At 47.9% G+C, this 21,655-nt stretch overlaps 1 protein-coding gene across 5 annotated transcripts in view; it reads right to left on the reverse strand.

Annotated features, from left to right (window-relative positions):
• The window catches only part of AFAP1 (actin filament associated protein 1), a 157,739-nt gene that overhangs the window by 32,842 nt on the left and 103,242 nt on the right, over nucleotides 1-21,655 (reverse strand). For all 5 annotated transcript variants that reach the window (XM_046656236.1, XM_046656237.1, XM_046656235.1 and 2 more), the window contains 4 exons: nucleotides 21,018-21,099; nucleotides 14,184-14,333; nucleotides 6,317-6,528; nucleotides 2,333-2,478 (listed from right to left, as the gene is read on the reverse strand). In XM_046656236.1, the coding sequence (XP_046512192.1) occupies nucleotides 2,333-2,478; nucleotides 6,317-6,528; nucleotides 14,184-14,333; nucleotides 21,018-21,099 (590 nt within the window). The remainder of the gene's footprint in view (nucleotides 1-2,332; nucleotides 2,479-6,316; nucleotides 6,529-14,183; nucleotides 14,334-21,017; nucleotides 21,100-21,655) is intronic.

A 21,655-nucleotide genomic window follows, 5' to 3' on the forward strand; every position in this document is an offset into this window, starting at 1 on the left:
AGCTGGCCGCCCCCTGCTGGAGACAGCGGGGAGCACGGGGCACCAACTAGCCATTTCTTAACTGCTCTAATTTGTTCCTATAAATCAGTGATCCGCAAATGTTTTAGTCTTTACATCCTTAAAAATTATTGAAGACCCCCAAAAGCTTTTGTTTATGCGGTTGTCAATTAGCAATATTTACTGTATTTGAAGTTAAACCTCAGAAATGTATTCACTTTTATTCATTTTAGAATAACAGGAAAAAATCCATCATATTTCAACATAATATATTTTAAGAAAACTGTATTTCTAAAATTAAAAAAAAGTAGTGAGAAAATGTGGCACCATTTTACAGGTTTGTAATCCACTCAATGCCTGGCCTAACAGAAGACGGCTGGATCCTCGCACTTGCTCTGCATTCAGACCGTTACACTGCGCTGTTTGGCTGAAGTGCTTGAAGGACCCAGCCTCACGCAGAGGTGCAGCTGGAAGGTGAGGAGCATTTTAACACCCTTTCCAGACAGCTGTAGTTACTGCTTCTGCATTACTACACCAACACTCAACAAGCGGCGGTCTCCTAATGATTACTTGCAATGCACTCTCTGAAATTCTACCAGTGAACCTTTTGTACTCTCTCACGTAACACCCATTAGCTTATCTTGCACGTGGAATGGATCTTTGACCCACGCATGACTTACACATCTTTCAAATGTTGACATACTTCCTTATACAATATAAAAAAAAAATCATACTCATTAGTGTCACCACTGATCTAATCAGAAAAGTCTGCAAGGGAGCCGGCCCTGTGGCGTAGTGGTTGAGTTTGGCATGATCCACTTTGGCGGCCTGGGTTCAGGGGTTTGGATCCTGGGCACAGACCTACTGCTAGTCAGCAATGCTCAGACAGTGACCCACATACAAAGTCGAGGAGGAGTGGCACAGATGGAGCTCAGGGCTAATCTTCCTCAAGCAAAGAAAGAGGAAGATTGGTAACAGATGTTAGCTCCAGGCAAGTCTTCCTCACCAAGGAAGAAAAGAAAAGAAAAAAAAAAGACAAGAAAACTCTGCAAGTATTAGGAAGCTATCGGTTCACAGTGGCAGATACAAATTTTCCAAAATTCTAGTTTCTGAGTGAAAGTTCAACTGTATCACAGGCAACGAGGCTGCCAACCGTCTTCCTCGAGATGAGAGACTCAGTTCACGTTCAAAAACATGTCTGCAAACACCGAAGTCTGAATAACCACAGTTTGCCTGCCATTGTTTTTCAAGTAAAAGTGAAAAAATGGAGGGAAAAAATGTTCAGTTAGCAACTCAACTGTACATATGCTTTCCCTCAAGACAACACTCCAGTTCAGTAAGGGCTTATGTGTCCTCCTTATTACGTCACACAAATACTAAAAAGACATACTCAAGAAATTTAACAAAAACATCTACAATCTGGCCCTTTACAGAACAGTAGTAATTTTTACTGCTTCCTCAGAGACATCTTAAGTGAACGCGGCATCTTCCTTGACCACACGCGCGTGGCGGTGACGAACACGGTGATTACAGCACAGTGTGGTGCGGCCGCTATCCGTGCCAAGTCGCCAGCCGATGCACCCACCATTGCTTTTGCACCACTGATGCAAACGTCACAATAGGGAAGAAGGAAAATCATTTCTTAGTACTATTAGGAAAACAGTTTTGACCTCTGGACTGCCCGAAAGGGTCTTGAACACCCCATGGGTCTGTGGACCACACTTCGAGAACTGCTGCTATAATTATTTTTGCCATCATTATGCTGAAGAAATGCTCACAGTTCAAGAGAATGTTTTCAAACATAACAATGTTTTTAAAAAAGATCACAATTTAAGTTTTAAAAGCACAGATTGATAGCTTTGAAAAGTCAGCCCTCACTGCAGCAATAGGTGGGGTTGTCCTGTCTCACAGAACCGCTCCTCTAACACGGGGGCCAGCAAACCACAGCCCGCCGGCCACATCTGGCCCACGGCCTATCTTTGCAAATCAAGTTTCACTGGAGCACAGCCATGTCCACTCATTTACGTATTGTGTACGACTGCAATGGCGGAGCTGAGTAGTTACGACAGAGAACATCTGGCCCCAAAAGCCAAAAATATTTCCTATCTTGTCTTTTACAGAAAAAGTCTGCCAACCCCTGCTCTGACAAAAAAAAAAAACAAAAAAACAGAGGGTTGAAATGATAAATATTTCAGCAAAATTCAGATTAATATAAAAGGGAGAGTCTTTAGTTGTTTTCCCCCCCCGAGGCTATATGCTCAAACAAAAAGTAAAAAAATTAGGGAAAAAATAAAGTTGCATAACTTAGCATCATTTCACAGGGAACAGATCTTACCAGAAGGTCTGTTTCGCTGTCTGAATGACGTTCGCAGACATCTCCACGTCTATATAGTCATAGTGCAGAGCCCCGGGGTCTGTCGAGGACCCTGTCTCAGCCAGCAAAATCCCAATCCATCTGCCCATGTCTTCAGAAGAAGACGCCTGTTGAGGTGAAGGGAAAAAAGGTACGTTTTAGTTAAGTAAGGGCAAAGAGCGTGGACACTTTCACACGTCAGCAAACAGAAGACACAGGAGGAAGGCGCTGGTGTGGGAAGCACATGAGGAATATAGACAGGAAAGGGGCACAGTCACGGCCCGAGTAATGGGATGGACACCACACGCACAGCGAGCCTTAACGGGGAAGCTACATAATGATCATAGCCAAGGAAATAAAAATCTGAGGCCCCAAAATGCCTTCCTATTATTTTGGGGAAAGGCACTAGAGCATAAGACATGGAAATTAATGTCATTAGTTAAGGCTCAGCTAAAGAATTTGTTTCGGGAGCCTCCTTCATTCGGCAAGAAAAGTGGCCAGAAAAAGGAGTCCCTCCACCGTGGCTGGCCTAACAGGGAAGCGCATTGGGTCTGGCCTCTGCGGGTCTCAAACTCTGGTTTGAGCCCCTGCCGTGGTCTCCCATAGGCCTGAAATGGCCATTTTATTTCCCTTGATTAGATGGTATCAAAAGTTAACTTACTTTGTATTGTTGTGTTTATACAGGTGTAGTAATGTTTTACATGCGTTGGGCTGCTTGGTGCACGATACTTTTTAAGGTGTTTGAAAGGCTCCTCCACCCCAAATTGGATCTGCTTAATTTGCAAGTCTGAAACACATCTTTGAGACTCTGTTCATTAAGCTTTTAAGCCATCCTTGTTATGTGATTTAGAAACCCAATTACGTTACATTTATAACGGTATTTTAAATGTCTAAAGACATTTGACTAATCAAATATGTAAATAATGTTTAAAGTTCAGGGGAAATTGAACTATCAAATATACGAGTTAACTGAACGTCAAAGAAAAAATAAATTTTTTATTTTTTGTAAAAATTGCAAATTTTTTGTATAAATAAAGAGCTGTAAGTTTAGCTTCAAGACATAAAGAAAATTGGGTTTTATCATTGTAACCTTGACAAGTTGAACACTGATCAGAATACAAGTAACTGTCAACAGTCCAAGAGCCGTTGACAAGGGAGAAGCTGGTTTTCGCATGTTGATAAAATTGGCTAGCAACATTGCGCAAGTGACGAACCATTCCTAACCAGCACGAACAAGGTCGTCGGGGCAAAGGGAATGGATTCCAATTACGTGCCTTGCAGAAAGTAAGAATGCAACCAACGTTTGCTAACTTACAATGAATCGATTTGAATACTTGGATTAAAAAAAAATCACAAATGCATTCTCTTCTCTGGTCTTTGTGCTTCCTAAAGCAAAGTCTGTATTGAGAATGTATCTACGACTGAATCTGTACTGCTGCATCTACAACCATTTCATCCAAGCGTGTTTTAAAGGGTTTGAGCACAACATGTACAGCGTGACTGACACAACCGCACGGAGCTTACTGACTGTTATCTTCACGGTTCATTTTAGGAAATTCCCTCATAGTTTTTTTTTAAAGAACCCTTGGTGTTGGACTGAAATTAGAGTATTAGTTATGATCTTGTGGCTTTTAATATAGAAACAGATATAGGTGTGGGTGTATGCATATGCATATAAACACATAAACATGTGTCGTGTATAACATATAAACATGCGTGAACATGTGTATGTACACACACACCCCCCTACTTCCTATGTTTGACCACTGAAATGCCCAGAAGCAATGACTATGAGCATGCCTTCTGCCCAGATCCTGGTTTCTAAATACCATTATCCGTTAGGAGGAATCCACTAAGAGCTCTTTGGAGAAATGGCTGACTCCGCGAGGCCGGGGGCAGGGAAAACTGTAAGATAAGCCTGGGACATCTCATTGTACCACAACATAAGGAAAGTGCTCACGGATAAATGGGAACTGTGGTGTCTTTACTACATGGACACAGCAAAGGACACAAGAGCCAGCTCGAAGGGCCTTCTGCTGACCAAATCTGATAATGTGACCGAAATAAATCATAACAATAAAGGACTATATTCACTAATTAAAATAAGAATCTATGCATCCTCACCGATACACACACATAAGTGAATGAATAATCCATTAAATGGAGGAAGGGAAACTCTTCCTCTCAGCCTCCAGACTCAAGTCCTCACTCTGGTCTGGCGTCCAGTGTGTGCCAGCTCCTGCCTTCTCACCTCGCGCCTGCACCCAGACCTGCGCCCGAGCTCCCGAGACCTGCGTTGTTTCACGTCCAGAGCAGTTTCCTGGTCTGCCTTTTCAGCTTTCCTCCACTGCCAACCGCCCACGAAACGCTACAAAGCACACTGACCCCAGCCCAGGGTCCACGCTTTACAGGTGAATAAAGAAGCCAAGGGAGGAGCAAAGGTGCAGTGTGATCAAAGTGTGAGACAGAACCCTGACCAGGACCCAATGTCCCACCTCCACCGGGAGTGTGTCTTTCTGTGAAATCACATGCTCCAAAGTCAGCACCGGGGGGGGCGGGGGGCGGCAGCGGCCAGTGCTGCTGACCGTGAACACAATCTATTGGGCCATGAGCCCTGTGGGAGGAAGAAACATACTGTTAATCTTTTTCTGCTCACAACAGAAAAAGTAACTTCTCTGAAAACAGTCTCTGAAGCAAACTCCTATCTCCTATGGTGACCTCTGGCTCACCTGACCGGGCCCCCTTGATCCTGGTCACAAGCCCCAGGCTCGTTCCTCCACTGACCAGCACCACCACAGTCATTGAGAACGTGCCTCTACGTCTGACGAACTCGCAACGCACACCAGCCATTCCGCCACACCTAGTGCGTCCTCGTTTCTATCAACTACACAGTGTCAATATGCTTCTAAGTACTCTGGAAATCCTGCCGCCGGATATCTGTGCAGGCATGGACATATGTGTGTGTGCGCCTCTTTGCATCCTAATCATGGTAATGCTAAGTGGAAAAAAAAGTCTGAATTAATACTGGGTAGAAAATAAATTAATAATATAACAGACAAAAAATAAAAATTAAAACTTCCAAAAATAAAAGTTTTAAGTATGCAGCTAAGAAATTAGTTTTAATCCCCTTTTCTGCTGCAGTGAATTAGAAGTCCAAGAAAAGGAGCCGAACAAATAATGAAATGCATGCAAAGCCAAGGGCTCTTAAAAGCCAAAGGTGTTCTTTTTGCTTCCATGTAATCTGGCTCCCTGGCCACTGTCTGTAAGGCAATGTTGGTCTAAAAACACCTGTTCCATCTGTAAAGAAGTCAAGAACATTCCGAAGGAAGAGTTACAGGAAACACCAACATTTCAAAGGTGGACCACATTAGGGAAAAAAGTTTTACTGGAAATTTTAAACAAGTTATTTTCTGGCCACTTTTAAAAAGCAATCTTCTGGGGGCTGGCTCAGTGGCGTAGTGGTTGAGTTCTGCGCACTCCGCTTTAGTGGCCCAGGTTCACTGGTTCGGATCCTGGGCAAGGACGTACACTGCTTGTCAAGCCATGCTGTGGTGGCGTCCTACACACAAAATAGAGGAAGACTGGCCAGAGATGTTAGCTCAGGGCCAATCTTCCTCACCAAACAAACAAAAAAGAGCCATCTACTGTATGGAAATGTGTATTTAATTTTCATGCAAACCTGTATAGAGAGGAAATGAAGCAAGGAGGTAATCTGGCAGACAAGTCTGATGCATACAATTTAGTAAAAATGGGCACTACGCTGTCTGCACTGTCAGAACTCTTCAGAAAGAGGAGGCGACAGAAGGAAAGCAGAGACGGACAAAATGGGCAAAGCGGGAGAGACGGACACCGCTGGAGACAGACGTGCACTCAGCAAGGCGTGAGAACTCTGAGAGGGGCCAGACCCGACTTGCAGAAGGAGCCTCTGGGTGCGTCCGCGCGGCGTGGCCCCTGGCGGCACCCTACCTCCAGCGCGGCGACCTCCTGTCCGTGGCGGAGCAGCCGGAACGTCAGGGGGTGCTTGGCATCCAGACCCGGGATGACCTCGCAGCCGCGGAGCGGGATGGAAGCGATGTGGGTCTTCAGGTCGGCCCTGTCCTTGTGGAAAACCAGCTTGTTGTCCTTCACCCGGCACCAGCGCTCACGCCAGCGGTTGTTGGAGAGCACGTTCAGGTAGCCTGCAAAGGGACGGACGCCGGCCGTCAGCCCCGGGGGACCAGGCGCTGGCGGGGCGTCATGGAGGCAGCTCCGGTCTCATCAGGGAGCCAGTGATGGCAGCACGTGTGAGGCAGCCTCAGACAGCAGTTTAAATGCAAGTTCCCACAAACCAGAAGAGCCGCCACAACAGCCTAATCTCCACAGACGCGTGCGGGTTTTTCCTACGACAGCACAGACCCTACCGGAAGCCCCTAATGTGACACGGCGGGGAGAGTGAGCGCTAAGAACCAGTTACCCGACGCCTAACGTTTCTGTGGGCACCTGGAGCTCGTCCGGAGAGTGCGAAAGGTCACCAGGCCACGGAGGACAGGACAGCCGTCCTCAAATGACCGAAGGGCCGTCACACAGAAAAGGAGGCAGATTCATGCTGAGTAGCCGCAAAGGACACAAGTAGGACAAAAGTCACAGAAAGGCAGATTTTGGCTTAACAGGAGAAAAAAACTCCCCCAAAATGAAAGCTTTCCAAGAAATAGGAGGCCTTGGGAGGTGACGAGTTCCGCCCTGCTGGAAGTATTCCAGCAAATGATGGAAGGTCCTCGGTGTGAGTCCTACTCAGAGGCCAAAGGTGCACACAGCGACCCTCGCTGCAGCCTCTGACCTGAGGATTGGTCCCGCTGGCCATCCTGCCCACACGAATTCTGAACTCCCGAGTCCGAACGTACTCGAAACCGTCATTCATTTCTCTGATACGACATGGTATCTTCAGTCTATTAAAGAGATATACATATATCTCCACATGTGATGGAATTTTAAAAACAGGAAATCTCCTCAATTACAGGAAATTGATCATTTTCATGCCACAAACATAAAACACATTTCTCTAGAAATAACAAGGCTTGAGAAACAGATTTCAGAGGGTGGCTGTGACCTCTAGCCATCCCGTAATGCTGGCAACTTACCACCCCCGTCCTTTAAGATTTCGAAAGTGAGTCAAACAACATAAAACGCAGTCAAAAAGGAAGAAATAAAACGGGGACTCCTTAAGTAATTCAGCTACTTTTTCAATTCATGCACACAAGAGGCTTGACAACAAAACAACACAGGCCAGCCCTGGGGGCCTAATGGTTACGTTCAGCACGCTCCACTTTGGAGGCCGGGTTCAGTTCCCAGGCGCGGACCTACACTACTTGTCTGTCAGCGGCCAGGCTGTGAAGGCAGCTCACACACAAAAAGAGGAATATTGGTAGCAGATATTAGCTCAGGGCGAATCTTCCTCAACAAAAGAAACCAAAAAAAACCACGTAAAACAAAATAAATCCTTTCCAATCACGATTTTTAAAAATGCCTTTCCAAAAGGGTTTTGGTCGATGTTTTCTGCTTATTTTTGTTCTAAGTCTTACATGCTGTATTAGCAATAGATAAATGCTATAAAGAAAAAAAAAAAAATCCCAAGCAAACAGGTGTGTTAGAGGGCCCAGAATAATGCTTTATATATTACATATAAATATCTGCTCAACGAATTTACTAGGTAAACACTTAGAAAGTTTAAATTTTCATTTGGCTAAATGTGACATCGGTTCTTCCAATACACCCTCAACAAAAGGCTACACTGGTTCTCCTGGAACGAAAACATGAGTTCGGGGCATGAGTTGGGGTATCTGTGAAAGAACAGAGAAAGCGGAGAAGTAAGCCCCTCGCTGGAGTGCCGGGGACTGGCAGCTCCTTGCATGTTCCACAGTGAGGAGGCACTGGAGGGAGGGAGGAGGGGACGGAGTGTCAGAGTCAAAGGACTCATGCCACGAAGGAGGAAGCTCGCCCCTGTTACAGGAATGTCTTGTCCAAGACCACCCAGCAAAGCCTGGCCCGAGGTTCTTCTGAGAATTAAAGATGGCAGCGAAAGAGCTGTTATTTGGATCAGAGCTGTGGATCTCACATTATGATTTCCATTCTGTAAGATACTATTTGTAAATGACATAGTGCTGATACATTTATTGTTTAAAAAAAAAGCAAGCTCTACTTAAAAACATATAGTCAATCAACTATAATATCTGAACATCTGAGTAACGGCTACCAGAGCCACTTAACAGCTATGACTCTGGCAGAAATTAATCATGCTGGAAGTCCACTTTTCTTGGACTTCAGGAAATGACCACGGACTGCATGCTTCCTACGACTCATGGAGCATGAATCGACACATGTGGCCCAGAGACAATCACGGTGGTGCACCTAAAATGAACGGGAGGCCACGGCCCTGCTCTCAAGGAACTGGATCTCCTTGGGCACACAGGTCAACACACAGAAAACAATTCCCACCAGCACTGGGCTCCAGGGTGCCAGGCAGCGTTCCAACTGGAGCCAGTCGAGGGAAGCCCGCGCGTCACCTGGGGTGGTGAGGGGGGCCTGAGAGGCGGGGGTCCCACAGCCTGCAGCAGGAAGGCAGCCACGGGAGAAGAGGGCAGCAGAGGAAGCTGAGCCTGAAGCATCCAGTGACCTGATTCCAGGGAACTTGGACACTCTCGTAGGAAGCCGGCCTGACACGGAAGACGACAGGGACCGTGCTGGGGAGGTGAGACACCACAATATCCATCGAGGACTCGAAGCACCAAGTGGAGGTTAATGGCACATCTGCCTCCTCAACAGCGAGCACGTTCCTTCTAAACTCCCAGCGCCTCCGAACTGGAGACCGCCACGCGGCGTGCTCTCTCCAGCGCACCCCTGCGCTGTGGGGACGCAGCTGCCGAGTCCGCTCACAACCGTGAATGACACACGTCCTGAAGAGGCGCAGGCACGCCCGGGACACCTTCTCCCCGACCGAGCGAATCCGGCCACGAGTCACCGAGCGCTAGGAATTTCTTGACATTTGAGTCACAAAAAGAATGATTACATTGGACAGACCCACGTTTTATTTAGAGTATGACTTCATATGAAATTACCATATCTTAAGGGCTTCCTCAGACTTATTTACAGTTCCCCAAAGGGGGAGCAAGAAGAGAGTCACAGCGGAGAGAGCAGACTGCTTCTGTGGACAATCAACTTCACAGGACCAAGTCCACATGCGGCAACCTCTCCTGCCAGGCTCCCCGCTCTCTGCTCTTCCCAAAAAGGGGCGGCCTGAAATTCCCACTTCCTGTAGAGACCATGGAGATGGGGGAGAGGCCCTCCCAGCCCCACACCCCTAGTCTGGCTGATGGAAGGAAGCAGCGCTGACCGGGTCCCCCCTCCTCAATGAACCGTCCAGCTGGAGCAGACACCACCACCAGGTGGCGCCACAGTGCAGCCCAGCCCCACAGGACCCGGATCCCTCGGCAAGCACCTGGCTGAGGATGCTCACAGCCCACCTGGTTCATTTCCACGACGTGCACAGTAAGGCAATTCCACGTGTAATTCCATTTCAATTTTTTGGGTCCTACTTATCGCATCATGGCGGGATATTATTGTACCTTAACAATCTGAGAATTCCAGTTTGATGGTTGAGACTATTTCCACTCCCAATTCTGAAGAAAGAACTCTAAGGTTTCTCACAAAACCATTGAAACTAGCTTTACCAAGAAACCAACAAACAAAAACACAGAGGGAGGGCCTGAGATTAAACCAATAAACAAAAACACAGAGGGAGGGGACAGCCGCTCCCGCCTCAGCTGTTCGCCTCCGGCTTCCCCCGGTGCCGGCTGGCCCTCAGACCCCGGCAGCGCAGAGGGGCAGGCAGGGGGACCCAGTGTAAGCGGGCCAAGCGGCACTGATCTCTCCTCTTTAGGACGAGAAACAGCAGTGTCTGCCTGAGCGGCGCCTGTGCCTCGGTCTCAGTCTTGAGGGGACGCTCGTCCCAGCGCATGCTCGCTTCATCTTAGCACGTCTTGGTCTGCAAGGAGCTGAGAGCAGATGCCTGGGGAAGGGGCTTCTGGCCAGCAGCAAAGGGTGCTGTGGGGAGGGGGTACCAAAAGCGGAGAGGCTGCCAACAGCGGACCCCAGGCCCGCTGACACCAAAGCACCTCCCTTCCCACGTGGGCACGTCTCCTCCGATGGCATACACGCCAAGGAGCCCGTGTGCCAACACCCCTGACATGGGGACCCGCACCCAGAATGCTTTCCTCCCCTTGCTTAACCATCGCCTGATGTTTTGTGGGTGGATTCTGAGAGACAGCAAGAGGTACACAAGTTCTGTGTGTGCACGAGAGCCCTACTGCTGGAGACCTCACCCCGTCACAGAGCACCAGGGCTCGAAGGGACCCTAGAAATACCAGTCAGACCTTCACACTCCTCAGGCTGTCCTGACTCCATAAAGGCCCCACCCTAGCGCCTGGGGACCGCTCCTTTCTCTCAGCTTCTGTGCCACTCACCTGGCACCGAGCTTACGTTGCTGTGAGCATGTCTGGTATGTTTAGGTTTTTTACAAAGAAAAGCAGGCCAGGCAGACAAATGAATAATGATAGTAACCATTTACTGAGCAGCAAGTGTGAGCTACACGTTGAGTTGAGGGTTTCACGTATTTTATCTTCAGTTTTTAGAAAGCAAAGCAATTTAAGTATTGAGCCCACTTCACAGACGGAGAAGCCGAGGCTCAGAGAGGACATGCAACTTGCTTGAGGTCATTCATTCGGTCAACAAGTGTTTGCTGAGTTGCTATTATCAGCGAGGCTCTGCTAGGCGCTGGGGACCTGACTGGGGAGGAAATTGGACCCGAATCTTAATTCAGTAATGGAGGAGAAGAAGTTGGAAAACTAAGTTGAAACAAGATTATTGGAGGCCCTGAATCGAGCCGCAAGAGAGACCTTTTTGACAGAGGATGATGTGACCAGTGTACGGTTTCAGAACTTCCCCCTGGTGGTGTGGACGGTACAGAACAGAAGGCAGGCCGGTCAAGAGGCTTAAGTCCTGGTCCAAACAAGAGACAGAAATGAGGATAAAAAGAGGAAAAAGCTGAAATGCATTCCCTGAGGACAACAGCTGAATCGACACAGTGACAATAATTTCAGGCCTTGTAAGCACCAGAGAAGGGTAAATAAAGGGTCCTTATTTGCTTAGGGGTCCGTGGGCGTGTCCCGACTGCCCCCTCCAAGGGCCTCCCTGGAGAGCTGACCCAGCTGACGCTGAACGCAGCGCTCCTGCATTTCACGGGCGGCTCCTGGGAGCCCTTGGGTCTGCGGGGCTGAGCTCGCCGGCCGTCCGCTCGGCACGTCCCCTCTCTGCGGCGAAGGGCAGCAGCTGCAGAGACTCCGCCTGGCAGGGCTGGTGGCTTGGGCCTTTTTCCAGCTCCTTTTTCTGCCGAAACTTTGCAGCTGTACCAAGTAATCGAAAATAGTCATTTCCCCCCTTTATTTCTCCACAGACTTCTCCCCATCACCTGGTCCCAGCAAAGCAGACGACAATTTAAAATCTTGTGGACAGGGGATGTTCTCTTAACACAGGCAAGAGATGCCCACGAGCAGTTTGACAGGAATGCTCACGGGGAGCATGGCAGGCAGATAGCGCGTTCCCGCTCTCTGAGGGAGCAGCTCTGTCTCCAAGAAAGCGCCCAACGGGATTCACGGCAGCATCTGATCCCCGAGACGAATAAGGCTGCTCAGTGCGAATCACGAACCGGGAAGCCCTCGGTGCATGTGCTACAGGGATCCACGGCGCTGGGTGAGCGGGCCGGGCTCTGCCCTCAACGGGCTGTGGGCCTCAGAGCAAGTCTCACAACCCTTCTGAGTTCCTTGTTCTCATCTGGAAAACGAGGAGTCTGGAGCACAGTCTCGAAGTTGTCTTCCACGTGAATGTTTAATTGTTTTTCATGAAAGAATCTCTATTTCCTCCACTGACCAAGGGCAGTTCAAAAAACAAAAACAAAGCTTTTAAGGAGTTGGGTCTTTGTTGGATAATTCCCTCTTTCCATCTTTAATTGCTAGCTCCTATCTCCTCTCCAGGGCAAATGCAAGAGAGGAAACAACCCCATGGCACCGAGCGCTTCTCCTTGCTCCAAGAAAGGCAGAGGCCGAGAGGAGACAGCACCATGGCATCAACAGATCCACCTTCCCCTCGCCCCTCCACGCTACACCCGTTCCACTGGGTTTGATTTCAGCCAGGCAGTTGTCTCTCCTTCGGTTTAGGGATGGAACCTAGGGCAGTGCAAGGAGCATCAGTCAGCCACTTCTGTGCCCCAACTGCCATCTGACGAGGGACAGGACCAGGGACCTCTGAGTGCACGGGCCCCAGGGGCTTGGTCTCCTTTTGGTGTCATCATTTTCCCTCCTAACTCAACCCAACACAGGCAGCCGCTTCAATGAGACCTCTCCAAGACACCCTCAACCACGCACGCCTTTACTGCTGTCTGCCCAGCCACCTCCATTCCACACACACGTCTGCACAACCACCCCAGGGCCACCAAGGAGCGACAGAGGACATCACTTTGTTGTGTCCACCAAGAAGCTCTATCATGCAAGCTCCAATCACTGTGAGAGCTGGAAGGAAGCTAAGACGCCCCGGGCCTCCCCTGTAGGGTGCAGCACAAAGCCGGCTCCTCCGAGCTCGGCCCTCCGCAGCCCCACCCCACCCCCCAAACCCCATGGCTCCTCCTCCTCGTCTTTTCCCTCGAGCACAAGCTCACGCGCTGGGACCTGACAGCTGATGAATGAATCCACCTTCGTGTCTGCGGCCCAACTTAGGCCCACCGACCGGGCGGCACCTAAACGAGAGAGCTTTTGGCATCTCCCCAGTAAAACCCAAGACCTTGGACAGAACGAATGCTCAATAAGAGAGAGAATGAGCAAGAGGTGAATAGAGCGACTCTACAAACAAAAGAACCTCTGGGATCCACATCGACGCAAAGCTGACTGTGCAGCTGTAGAAGGCAAGGGACATTATGGCCCATCCTTAGTTTTTAAAAACAAGGTAAATATCCATCCTTCAGCTTCTAAAGTTTTTCTCCTTAAAAGGGCTACATGGTTAAAACTGGCTGCTCAGGAACCATCCCATGGAAAATCTCTCTGGTCCACAGAGGCCGTCCCTGACCGGCCCCGTCTATCTCAGGCCCCCATCGGGCTCTCTCGTCACAGCGAGCAGTCAGTCACCACACCTGATCTCTGGGGCTCCTTGTGCCAGAACTATCCTGTGCCACGAGCCTGGCAGCGCTGGGAGGGCAGGACCATCCTGGCCACCACTGCACGCCATGTGCTAACCCAGGCCTGACAGACAGCAGCTGCTCAGAAAACACTTACTGGGTGACAGACTGACGAGGGCAGATGGTCACTCAGTTAGGGTGGATCTGAAACTTAAGTTTGAGAAATGGAGCATTACAAGAAAGTGTGGTTTTATTACTTTAGCCCAAGGGAAAGACTGGACTTAATGCCCCTAAATGTCCTGCTGGAATTTGTCCCCCTGCCCAGCCCCCGCCACTGGCCAACACACATGCACACGTTCCGGTTTAAAAACTCTTTAAAGGAATTTGAGAGAACTTCATGGGGTGGAAGACAGAATTTGTTTTTCATCTTGAAAGGCCTCAGAGACATCTCAAACCCCTGCAAAGTCCTTCAGTAATAAACAGTAAAAACGTAAAAATGCAATACATTTCCCACAATTCAAATGAGCACAAACCCGTTTTAAGAGAGCCCAAATTAACGAGGCTGAGCTGAGCCTGACAAGAGGCGCTGGCAGGGAGAGCAGCGTGCGCAGCGGGCATCACCGTCTAACCCTCGCTTACCACACGTGGGAACGTCCTCCTCGGCGGAGGAGGTCTGCTCATCCGTTGACGGCTTTTTCTTTCCCAAACCGATGATCTTGGTGATTTTTTTCCCAGTGACTTTAGAAACGGTTCCCTTAGCCTCTGATTTGGAACTTTTTTTCCTCTTAACTGTGAAGAATAATGACAACAGCAAAAAAGCATGTTACAGACTTTAATTGAAAAAAACATCAAAATAAGGCATAAGTTGCAACCAATTTTCTTTCCCCCAAGTTCCATTTATCGATCACCTGCTACGTGCCAGCTATCAGTTAGACACCAGACAACAGACCAGAAAACAGAGATGTTCTAGAGTAGGCTGAGAATACACATGTACACACACGCATTTACGCAAGCATACACACGTACACAAGCACACATGCACGCATGCACACCAAGGAGGGCAAACGGTGGTAAGGCCCATGTAGAGATGAAAGGAGGGTCACACGGTCGGGTGACTGGGTGGTCAGAGAAAGCCTCGTGGAGGGGTTGACTTTACGCAGAGCTAAGTAACGAGGAAGCAGCTGTGTAGATACCAGAGGGAAGAGCCGTCCAGGCCACAAGAGCATCAGCTGACGCAAAGGCTGCGCCCCTGGAGGAAGCCAGACGAGTCTGAGGCACAGAAGGCAGGCTAGTATGGCCACAGCCTGGTCAGCTTGGGGAGGGAATACGGTGATCGACAGGGGGAAGAGGGTCCCCTTGGCAAGCCCTCCACCAGCCCCCCTGACAGTCCACTGGACACAGGTGCAGTTCTGCCCTCTCCAGAGCTATCAGACCAGCCGCCTGCATTCCAGCCCATTAGGCCCTGTTTAGCCTGCAAAGTGTTAAATTACAAATTGTCAATACATAAAACTCAAAAAACTTTTGTGTAACAATGACTTCTGGGGGCCAGTCCAGTGGTGTAGTGGTTAAGTGCATGTGCTCTGCTTTGGTGGCTCGGAATTCATGCATTCAGATCCTGAGTGCGGACCTAAACACTGCTCATCAAGCCATGCTGTGGTGGCGTCCCACATACAAAATAGAGGAAGATTGGCACAGATGTTAGCTCAGGGCTAATCTTCCTCACCAAAAAGAAAAAAGGAATGATTTCTGGCTTCCTTTGGAAAACTGGAAGATCTGGTAACTCTGGAGCCACATCTGGGCAAGCAGCGGCAGGCAGGGTCAGAGGAGCAGCGTCCATGTGCATGGACCTATGTGCCCAGACTACGATTGTCCCATGGCAGAGACCGAGCACCAGCTGCCAGCTGCTCTCCTGTGTCCGGCCATCTCGGCCAGCTGCACTCTCCTCCGGCTCCTGCAGGCTTTGTCTGCGAACTCCCGTGAATTACAGGGGCAGGATGGAGCAAGGAATCAGAACGCACACATGAGAACACATCTAGGACTGAGGGAGAAGACCTTCCCACCAGAGCACCTCTCAGGAAAGGCGAGCTGTCTGCTCATCCAGTCACCTGGGGCATCTTATGTGCCTAGTGCTCGAGCCAAGGGCAAAGGGCACCTTTCCAGAGGCCTCATAGGACACTGAGCCGCAGGGGGTCAAGTACAGCTTCACCGGGCGTGGGACATGCTGGGAGAGCCCGCAGGATCCAAGAGAGCCCTGAGGGACTCCACAGTGCCCCCAACAACCCTTTCCCAGTCACCTCCAGGATGACCCCTCAGCCCTCTGTCTGTAACCTACAGGGGCCACAAACCCTTTTGAAAATGTAATGAAGGCCAAGATTCCCTCCACTCCTCCTCCCCGCATGAACACAAGAACACACACACACAAAACATCACAAGGATCACTTCAGAGAAAGAGGCTCAGGCACGCAAGACACAAACTACAGGCCTAATTCCTCGTGCTAGAAACGTATACGCTCACACACATTTCCTCCTCTCTCCCCCACGTCTGCCTCTCTGGGGAACAGGGAGCTGGGCCCCTCTTCTATTTCCACTGTGCCACCAGCACCACGCCCAGCTGAATGGCGCCACGCCGTATCGGCCCACACGTCGCCCGCCTCATCTCTGCTCTCCGCTCTCCTCACCACCCCCCTGAACTCAGTGAGATCCCATCACATTGGTCACTGTTTTAACTCTTATTTCTTCTCCAGAAAGAAATGACAGTTAACAATGTCTCAGGCAAGAGGGGCTACGTTACAGTTTAAAAAGACGCTGTTAGGAAGCTGTGTTCAGGGTAAACAGTGTTACAGACTGAACGTTTGTGTCTCCCCAGAACTCGTCGGTTAAAGCACTAAAGCCCAGGGTGGCTGTATTGGGTGCCGCGGCCCCTAGGGAAGGAATGAAGGTTAAATGAGGTCATCAGGGTGGGGCCCTGATTGACAGGATCGGTGTCCTCCTAAGAAGAGACTCCGAGCACAGAGGAGAGGCCATGTGAGGACACTCAAGGAGCTGGCCGCCTACAAGCCAGGAGGAGAGTCCTCACCAGGAACCCTGCCAGCAATGGGCCTCGGGCTTCTGGCCTCCAGAACGATGAGGAATCAATGTCTGTCGTTTAAGGCACCCAGTCCGTGGCATCTTGTCAGGGCAGCCTGAACTGACTAATACAACACAGATCAAGCACTTTCGTGCTATTTTAAATAAATCAGATTCAGGGCTCATGTGAGATTAGAAACATGGAACACATGAACGCCACTCCCACCCCCTCCTCACACTCTCCCAACACACACACCCTCCTTCAAAACAAAGCGCCGAGAATCGCTTCTAATCCCTTAGTCTGAAGGCACCTCCCTCTGGGTCTCTTACCCTCAGACACGGGTCTGTGGCGGGGATGGCCGTATCATTCTGATTTAGTTCAACCACACCAAAAGTGAAAGCAACAATGGATGACCCCTCTTAGCTGTTTCTAAGGAGCCTGAAGACGAGCTTTGACCATAGTCCCATCCCAGCTAAGCTTTATAGAGAAGACACGGCCAGTGAGGACAATCAGTGCCCAGAAGGCACCCTTTTGCAAAGCTCAGGGAACACAAGTCAGTTCTTCCTTGATCTCAAATTAAAGGAGTGAGATGGGCTGGGTCGTGAGATTTACTCCCAATTCTACTAGGAAAGTACTTACTGGACTCTAACTATGAAGAAAAGAGAAAATAAATACTTTTAATTCCTTAAATGCCCACTGATTAGTTTTTTGCAAAAGCAGAAGTGAGGTAGTCCTTGGAAAAGAAAGCCAAAGTAAGTAGAAACATGACACAGAAACCACCAAGAATATGTTGATGCTATGTATTAAACAAAAGGCAGAATTCAGCACATATAATAGAATTATGAAGAAAAACCTAAAAACTCAGAACTCTCAACTCACTAAAGTTAGAAAGTAAAAAAGGTGCAGAGTCCGAGCCGCACATTCTGTCCACATTGGGGGGTGGTGAAGGACTGACAAGGAAGCCAAGCTAACTCTCAGCATTTTTAAAGCCATAAATATCATAAACCCAGACAGTTCCCTATCGTCCTACATAAATGGGAGTCTGGATGTTTTTTTATTTAGGCTAGTGGGGGAAATAAGGACACGGGGTTAATATTATCAGACTATTTAATAAATCTACCAATGGATCCATTAACATGATTAAATCTTAAATGTGTGCAATGCTAGTTGGGGACAATCGTAGCTTCCACATAGATTGGTGCCAGGATCTTAATTCTCTCTTCACACATCAGCTACAGTATCAACAAAACGTGAACTAAATCACCAAAAATCATACTGTATTGGTCTGTTAAATACTAGGGATTGTCTCCTTGAAAGAAGAAACAGGAGTTTGAGAGTCATTCTGTGGCCCCAGCCACATGGAGTCGGGATTGCTTCTCTGTTCAACTAAAAGTTTGACATTTCGGAGAAGCTGTATGAGTTCAGGATTTTCTCTCTGCAGCCAGCGGAGAAATTTGTCTGAGTCACGACATGGCCGGGATAAAGGGAGCTTTGCTGAAATCTCTCAAGTGCAAATGGGTCAAGAGTGAGCAGCAAGAATAAAAGGTAAGCTAGAAGGTCAGAATGTATTTAAACGATTAACTTCCTTCAGTAACTGTTTATTGAGTGTCTGCTGTATGCAAAGCACCAGCCAGGCAAAAAAATGTCTGAACCAAGGTCAATTTACAAGGTGGAGAAGGCTGCTCTTTTTAAAAGGAAACAGGAGAATCTTAGATACGACGTACTCGCTTACATGTACATCCAGACATACATATGTTTCTGTAGAACCTAATTTTATACAGGGACACTGGGAGAAGAAATAGCAGACGAGAAAAGAGACGAACCAGAGCAACGTCTGCCATGCCCAACATCTCCGCAGGAGCCCCGAGATTGTATGTTATTCTATTTCAGGGCAAAACTTAAAGAGAGCTGTCCCAGCTCTGATTACACATAATGTGCCCTGTGGAAGACACAGATAATACCTTCCACTGAACAACTTCCGATGGAGAGAACTAAAATTACACTCAGACACGACTGAGCTAGAAAATGACACAGGCAAGGCAGAGATCATGACCTTTTGGCATGAACCTCGTAATATCACAATAGTGTAGATTATGTGGGTTCCAAGATTCTTAATGGCCTGGATTGCTATTTGGTTTAAGGTGACTTCATTTCAGAACTAGGAGATGCCCATCCCACAGCAGCGACGGAACGCAGGTTAGCTGGGGGTCAGACTGCTCACCAGGGCAGCCGAGGTCACAGGTTCAACAAGCACGTCAGTGGCTGGCTTTGCACAGGGAAAATGTCCCCCTACGCACCAATCCATGCCTCCTCTCAGCCCACACACTGGGCAGGAAGAGACGTGCCAAACACGTCTGGTAAAGAGCTCGTATTCAGAACAGATAAAGAACTCTGGGAAGTCAATAATCAGAACAAAAACTCCAACAAAAATATGGGTAAAATATTTGAATAGACATTTCACCAAAGATGATACATGGGTGGCAAATTAGCACATTAAAAAAAGTTCAATGTCGTTAGTTACTAAGAAAATGCAAGTTAAAGCCACAATTACATAGCATTACGCACCTATTAAAATGGCCATAATAAAAAGAACAAAACAAAGCAGAAACAGCAATACTAAGGCTGGTGAGAGTGCACACGAATGCATGAGACAGAGGAATCCCACTCCTGGGTATTTATCCAAGAGAAATCAAAACGTGTTCACACAAACACCTCTTTGCGAATGTGTGGAACAGCTTCATTGACAATCGCTCAAATCTGGAAACAACCCAGTTGTTCTTCAATAGGCGAACGGTTAGCCTAACTGAGGTGCATTCACACACTGAACACTGCTCAGCCACGTGAAAGGAACAGGTCGCTGATGCTAGCTACATCAGGGACATCTCCAGCGCACGTGCTAAGTGAAAGAAGCCAGACCCCAAAGGCTGCGTACTATATGATTCCACTTATAGGATGTCCTGGTAAAGGATGGAAAACAGGTCAGTGGTTGCCAAGGGCACAAAGGGACAATTTGGAGTGATAGAAATGTTATACATCTTGATTGTGGTGAGAGTTACACACCTGCAAGTGTCTGTTATAACTCAAAGAACTGTATGCCAAAACGGGAATGTTACTGTCTGTAATTTATACTGCTATAAAGCTGACTTTAAAAAAAGAATTTAGGGGGTTGGCCCTGTGGCCAAGTGGTTAAGTTCATGGGCTCCGCTTCAGCGGCCCAGGGTTTCACTGGTTCGGATCCTGGGCGTGGACCCAGCACCACTCATCAGGCCATGCTGAGGCGGCGTCCCACATAGCAGAGCCAGAAGGACCTACAACTAGAATACACAACTATGTAGTACTGGGGGGCTTTGGGGAGAAGAAAAAAAAACAAGGAAAATTGGCAACAGATGTTAGCTCAGGTGCCAATCTTTAAGGGAAAAAAAAGAATTTAACATCTGTACACCCATGTTCATAGTAGCCTTATTCACAATAGCCAAGAGGAAGAAACCCAAGTCTCCATCAATGGATAAATGGATAACAAGATGTTATATACACATAGAGTGGAATATTATTCAGCCCTGAAAAGGAAGGAAATTCTGACATAAGCTACAATGCAGACAAACCTTGAGAACATTATGCTGAGTGAAATAAGCCAATCACAAAAGAATAAATCCTGTACGATTCCACTTATTTGAGGTTCCTAGAGTTGTTAAAAATTCAAGACATAAAATAGGATGGTGGCTGTCAGGGGCTGGGGGCAGGGAATGGGGAGCTGATGTTTAATGGGGACAGAGGCTCAGTTTTACAAGATGAAAAGAGCTCCGGAGATCACTGGTGGTGAAGGCTGCACAACAAAGTGAACGTGCTTAACGCTGCTAAATTGGACACTTAAAAACGGCTACAATGGTAAATTTTATGTTACGTATATTTTACCACAACTGAAAAAAAATTTTTTTTAAATGAAAGTGAAATAAAGACATTTCCAGAAAATCTTTTTTAAAAGGACCAGAAATCTTCAAGTCTGGCCTCCTCACTTTCAAGAGGAAGAAAGTGGGGATCCGGGGGGAGCTTGCTCCTGGTCTCATGGCAAAGTAAAGGCAGAGCCGGGCTGGCAATGCAGGCGTCCTGTCTCATCGCCCGGGAATCCCGTCTCCCGGCAGGATGCCTGCAGCCCCCACTGCACTCATCTCAGCGATAAATCCAGTTAGAAACAACCTGCAGTGAGGCACACATTTAAAATACATGCAGGGCACATATCAAGACAATTGGAAGAAGGCTTGGCCAAGGCTGGGTGGGAGGGCACGTGGAGACCTGTGGGGCTTGTATCGATGGAAGGCCTTCCCTGCATCTCTGGCAGCCCACGGTCGGGTGACATGGGCTTTGTCTGTTTGTTTAGTTTATATATTTTGGCCATGAGCAGAACTCACCTTGTTCTTTTCCATTACACATAGTAATTCCATTTTCTATAACACCCTCTCCATCTGAGCTTGGTCTCTCTGAAGACAGTTTCTGTAAGATAAAAAGGATTAAGCTATTCTGACAATGGTCACACTGGCAATGGTATCACAGATCATTGAAAAGTTATCCCAAAGTGAAAGAAAGTGTGGGCCAAATTCACAACAATCCAGAGACAGTTAGGGCCCAACCATAACACAGACTAGCTGGTTGGCTTGTTACAAGAGCTTGAAAAACATCAAAAGAACAAAGGAAAAACTCACTGAGGTTATACTAACACATGGATAGTACCATATCTATTTCATTCAAATCACTTTTTCTCGTAAATAATTTTGAAAAAATATTAGGATTAAAAAAATATTTCCCTCACACCAAGCCACGTTATCCTTCCAGAAATAAATACCGTCGTCCATTTAATTTCCTTCCATCATTCACCAATAATTGGGCAAGTATCAAACATCTGCTCATAACAAATACACTCAGAATATACACATAAACATTGTAACATACACTCAGAATGCACACACAGAGAAACACTGTAACAATACACTCAGAATGCACACAGAAACACTGTAACACATACACTCAGAATGCACACAGAGAAACACTA

The sequence above is a fragment of the Equus quagga genome, chromosome 3 (genome assembly GCF_021613505.1).
Source record: "Equus quagga isolate Etosha38 chromosome 3, UCLA_HA_Equagga_1.0, whole genome shotgun sequence".
NCBI classification, from domain to species: domain Eukaryota; kingdom Metazoa; phylum Chordata; class Mammalia; order Perissodactyla; family Equidae; genus Equus; species Equus quagga.